The following is a 5,684-nucleotide window of genomic DNA, read 5'->3' as shown; positions in this document are numbered from 1 at the left end:
AACCAAAGAGTAAAGGTACATCGGTGATCTGATTTCGTTCAATAATTGTCATACAGCCAAATACCTTCGACGAATATCCCCACCTGGGCTAGAAATATAAAAAAAGACATGTGAAACGGCCTCATATGTAAATATTCCAAAATGAAACGATCCCATATCGATTCTCCCGAGGCTAATGCTCAAAATGCAATGTGGATGTATAGAGGTATACCTTTAAATAAATAATAATAAAACAGTTTAATGAAACTGGAATCATCAAAATACCTGGTCAGGACTGTTAGAATAAACATATATGTTGTTTCACATCCGCTACATTCTATCAACAGGAAAAACGTGTCACTGGAGTAATTAGGTGTGAAAGAATAGCAAATTAGAAGAAAATGTGATCTTTCTCCTATACCTATTAAGGGAAACGTATCAGTTCTGACACCAAGTAACTGACAAACTTTAGTTTGCTGATATTAGTGGCTGACTTAAGGTCAGAAGTGTCATACGTGATAAGTGGTTTATCGCGATAGTGTGAAATAAAGCTAACATAGAGAAGCTTTTAGTGCTCGTAGGTACTGTTGCCAAGGTAGTCGCCATTTTTTAAACATTAAACCTCAGTAACAGCCATCTGCGCATGCGCGAAGTGCTGAGTCAGTATATCAGCTATCAAACCAGGCGAACACTGTAGTTAAATCGCACAGAAATAAGCAGGGCTTTACAGCCGCGTTATACAACATAACCTTCAAACATGAAACGAATCGATTATAGAAAATATGTTTCCTGTTGAGGTAGGCTCCCAGCTATGTTGTATAGTGAGCTATCTTCAGGTTTTAATTAGTTTTCTGTCTGGCATGAATACGTTTCTGAAGAAAAACAATGATTTATTTGAGACTTAAAGGGACTTGGCTATAGTAAATTGAAAGACCAAGGAAAATCATTCAGATGATACTTGGGTTTCAGTTTAGTAAAATTGATTATATACAATGTAGATCTATCTGAAAGTACTCACGCCAAAGTCTCGATTTCCCGCAGGACATTTATTACAGTGTCCACGTTGATTACATAGTCGTGGGACGCAGTTGCCAATTGAATTTTGACAGTGAGTGAGTTAAAATTTGACGTCACATATTGCAACCATATCGTGACGAGATTTTCGCAGAGTATGGTTACACTGTACAATTTCTAAGAATAAATGCATCACCAGGAAGGTGTGTACAAGCTTGACGGAAGAAATGTACATGTCAGTCTGTACAAAACGTAGCACTGTATAAATATACCGAACAGGAAAGTGACTTGTTCCTGGTATAAGTTGATGGGACGAAATGAAATACATGGATAATTAGAGTATTGAAAACAATAACATTTCTATTATTTATTGCCAGGTCTCAAAGTGTTTTGATTATTCGACCACGGCCTGTGTTATTGCCTGAAGGGTAGATTACACAGGAAGTATTTGTAGCGAGCGTGGTACACTGACGAGTTTGTTACTGATATAATCAGTCAGAAACCACAGCAGGATGATGTGTAGTTGGAGTTGGACTACTGTCATTTGTGTTTTGTTGTTTTCCCATAGTTGTATAGGAGGAGCGCCGACAGGTAAGACTGATACAATAAAAACATACATAACTCAAGGGATGAGGTGACGTGAAATGTAGTTCAACGTCATGCTCAAGATTATTGAGTGAACGCGCGTCTGTGTTTGTATTAGTACTAGAGGTTGTCAACAAAATTCCACTTTAAATTAATAACTTGGCACGAGTTTTATAGAATGTATATATATCCAGATATGTAAACCACTTGTGACTGAGTTGAATGTTGATAGCTGTACCAGTTGGTAGGCAGTTTCAAGTTGAGTGAGTGAGTGAGTAGGTTGGGTTTAACGCCGCTTTTAACAGTATTCCAGTTATATCGCGGCGTGTCAGCTTAATGTGGGAGGAAAGCCCGAAGTGACGTTTACCACTTCGGTGAAACCCACGAGCACGGGCATGGTGCTGACAAACCTAGTAACATAATTGGGGGATTCGAACCCACAATCATAGGTTTTTGGCGTGTTCAAGGGACGCAACTCTGCATAGCCAATCGCAGCGCCTTAGAAGACTGGGCCACCCGTGCCCCCGTTTCAAGGTGAAGCACGAATTAAATAGTGGAACAGAATTTTTTTCCAATAATTGGTGTAAAATTAATTATGAATCATTCACTCTGTTTGCGTTATTTACGTGATGAATAGGGGCCATTCATTCATTCAGGGGGCACGGATGGCTCAGTCGTCTAACGCGCCGCGATTCTCTTTGCAGAGTTGCGTCCCTGGGGCAAACCTACGATTGTGGGTTCGAATCCCGGTTCGCCTCGATTATATTTCTAGGTTTGTCAGCACCATACCGGTGCCCGTGGGTGGTAAAAGTGTAAAACGCCTGAGACCCGCATCACTTCGGGCTTTCCTCCCACATTAAGCTGACACGCTGTGATATAAATGGAAAAATTTCAAAAGCAGCATTAAACCCAACACAATCACTCACGAAGAAAATGGAAATTTAATCTTAGACTTATATGTACACGGGGGTCCAACATAAAAACTCAATAGATAAATGTTCATACAAAAACTCAGTTAATATGTGACAAGTTATAACATCAATAACTAAACAGAAATAAATGATACGCCCCGATCAATGACACGGGACACCTCTCATTCACTGTACGGAACCCAAACATTGTCAAAGTCAAAATGTCAAGTACACAATACACGTTGTCTTGACGTTGATCATTCATGGAATTGAATATGTCGTGGATATGCTTGTTAGAAACAATCTGCAGAATTGTTCAGATTTATCATCAGAGAGTGTTATTCGCGGTCCCTGGGTAACAGAGGATTCATAATTGCTAATTGTGGACAGACAAGTATTGTGATGGGTATGTATTGGGCAAATAGTATGGATAATCCATTAGTACATGTTACTTTGCTACTTTTTGCGATGTAAATACATAAATATACCACGCAAAATAGGTTTAAGAACACCCGTTTTTTCATATGGCGATAGTTAATTTGTCATGGCTGGTAGGTATTACAACTGTAATCTTCCAACTGCTGGTGTTCTGTAACTATTTTACAAGTAATTAAATTTGTGTTTCAGTAAATGTAGCCGTTTGGAAAAGGAATTGAATTGTAAATGTTATATTTGACGCATTTATCTTTCAGCTGCGTCAACTGTTTATATTCGTTTTGGAGAAACAGCAACTCTGGCTTGGAATTTGCATGGGTCTGGAAACAAAGACTTTTTTGTTAGAAACGATTTTTGGAAGGAAACGGTGTTTCACATAACGAACTTTAACGAATTCAACATTGCCAATGAGAAACTGAAATCAAGGCTGGAATTCACTGGAAATATAAATTCCTCAGGAGCTGGTCTCTTCAGCTTCGTGCTCAGTAGAGCTGACGACCATGACTTTGGTCAGTACAGCTGCTATCTTGGTTCACCACAACGTCCAGGAACAAAGATTCCCAACTGTGGGCAACAGCTAGTAGTGATACGTAAGTAGTTAATTTCCAGAAACACTATCCGGTATTTGAGTATGGTAACTAAGTCTACACAATATATCAACAAGTCACTGACCAGGGCAGCTGTAACAGGGTATTTTGAAGAGGGATAATGTTCATGTTTCCAGAAAAAAAAGTATGTCCATTCATAAAAATTTCACAGATATTTCGTCCTTTTCGCTAATGGTTCCGCGGATAATCTAGACTGGTGTTTCCTTTGTATTGACAATGTATATTTACGTTGGTGATATCATCATACCGATGTCGGTATTGAACCCTATTACGACAGCATTTACAACACTTACAAATATATAAGCCACTCCATTTGCATATATGGTTATTTTTTCAACAGGAGTTCAAGAACCTTATATCGAGGGCCCGGAAAAGGTATCCTTTGGCAGTTCTGTTGATCTGACATGCAACTCCTTTCTGAAAAGTTACCCAAATTGGAACCTGTCCATGAACTTTGTCTGGATGAAGAACGGAACGAGTGTAGAGAATGGAGGCAGGCATCAGTTGGCGTCTGGTAGCAGGGTATGGAGAGGCGGGCGATACATGAACAACACTCTGACTATCAGTGGCGTGACAAGGAAGGACAGAGCACACAGATACACTTGTCAGACAGTGGTTGGGGACAATATACTCACAGACCACAGTGTGGACTATGTCCTTAGCGTAGAATGTATGTATTCATTACAAGTGTCACGGGTAACCTCCCATTTGTTAGACAGCCAGTTGTTGTTACAGAGCTTAAAAACTTAAATTTCAAAATGGATTCACAACTAAGAAGCCAACTGTTACCTCAGATAAGTAATGACACATCCCAGTTTGAGAATAACATAGCTCCATACTAGTATGTTCCTCTCTGAGACGTCGTATATTCTGCTTTGCATAGGCAAGCCATGCCGATAACATCGATATTGTTGTTGCTTTAAGTGTTTATGAAGTCGCCTTCTGTTATAGCAATTTCAGTTGACCCCTCCCTCTTTGGGACTCATGTGTGTGAAAGTAGCTACACAATCTATTGGGAGCTTTTGTACCGATAAATGTTCTGTTTTCGTTTTGATTATATTTTGCTATTTTCCCATTGATTTTGAGAAAGTGATAGAAGTTCTATGGCTTGTCAGTGTATATGCGTTCGAGTAAGATGAACTTTAGTTATATTATGTCTGTAAACTACTTAGATCCGCATCAATTTCTGGCAAGCTCTCCTCTAATCCTCAAATTAAGATCGACCCACTATAACTGTGGCTGTGTAGAAATACAGTATTACAGAAATACGGTGTAAAACACACCTCACCTACTCATGTTATTGCAACTGTCGATATTGTTATAAGTAGAAAACTGACTATGTTGTAGATGTGCCTGAGTCTCCTCAGAACCTGGAAGTGCACGAGGGAGACACTGTGTTGCTTTCCATGAGGACACCCCAACATCAGTCAAGAATATACCTGCAAGACCCTGATGATATAAATGTGTTTGAAATGGACTCTGCTGAAGGCTACATATGGGAAACCTACTGGACCAGGATCAAGATCGTGCAAGTCATCACATCATCGGATAATGTCACTGTACAGTTCCAACTCTCTGACGTCACATCAGCTGATGCTGGGAGGTACCACTGTAGCCTGGAGAAGGGCGGACATGCAGACTGTGACTGGGAACACGTGCTGGTTGTTTTCAGTAGGTCAACTTGCCTTGTTACATGTATGTATGTATGTATGTATGTATGTGTGTGTGTGTGTGTGTGTGTGTGTGTGTGTGTGTGTGTGTGTGTGTGTGTGTGTGTGTGTGTGTGTGTGTGTGTGTGTGTGTGTGTGTGTGTATGTATGTATGTATGTATGTATGTGCGTTCGTGCGTTCGTGCGTGCGTGCGTGCGTGCGTGCTTGCGTGTGTGTGTGCTTGTATGTATGTAGGTATGTGCCAGGAAAATCTAATGACACATGTTCCAAAATGTATGTATGTATGTGTGTTTGTGTGTTGTGTATGTGTGTGTGTGTGCATGTATGTACGTAATACAACAAATACATATAGATGCTGGAATGAAACGAAGTAAAACTATACTCACACTCCTTTTGCACATGGATATTGAATTAAAATAAATATCTCTTATTTTAGATAACTCTGTGACTGGGTCGGCTTCACCATCTGTCGCAACATCTA

The 5,684-nt window shown here is 39.9% G+C and overlaps 1 protein-coding gene across 1 annotated transcript in view; it reads left to right on the top strand.

The window, feature by feature from the left end:
* Positions 1 to 1,419: 1,419 nt before the first annotated feature.
* The window catches only part of LOC124120342, an 8,913-nt gene continuing 4,648 nt past the window's right edge, over positions 1,420 to 5,684 (top strand). The window contains exons 1-5 of the mRNA XM_048397983.1: positions 1,420 to 1,584; positions 3,182 to 3,514; positions 3,873 to 4,202; positions 4,880 to 5,203; positions 5,640 to 5,684. The exon at positions 5,640 to 5,684 is cut by the window's right edge and continues 6 nt beyond it. Of these exons, the coding sequence (XP_048253940.1) occupies positions 1,506 to 1,584; positions 3,182 to 3,514; positions 3,873 to 4,202; positions 4,880 to 5,203; positions 5,640 to 5,684 (1,111 nt within the window). The 5' untranslated portion in view covers positions 1,420 to 1,505. The remainder of the gene's footprint in view (positions 1,585 to 3,181; positions 3,515 to 3,872; positions 4,203 to 4,879; positions 5,204 to 5,639) is intronic.

Source organism: Haliotis rufescens, unplaced genomic scaffold (assembly GCF_023055435.1).
Source record: "Haliotis rufescens isolate VD_foot unplaced genomic scaffold, xgHalRufe1.0.p SCAF_18, whole genome shotgun sequence".
NCBI lineage: Eukaryota > Metazoa > Mollusca > Gastropoda > Lepetellida > Haliotidae > Haliotis > Haliotis rufescens.
The sequence above is the reverse complement of the archived record's forward strand: the minus strand, read 5'-3'. Positions and strand labels throughout refer to the sequence as shown.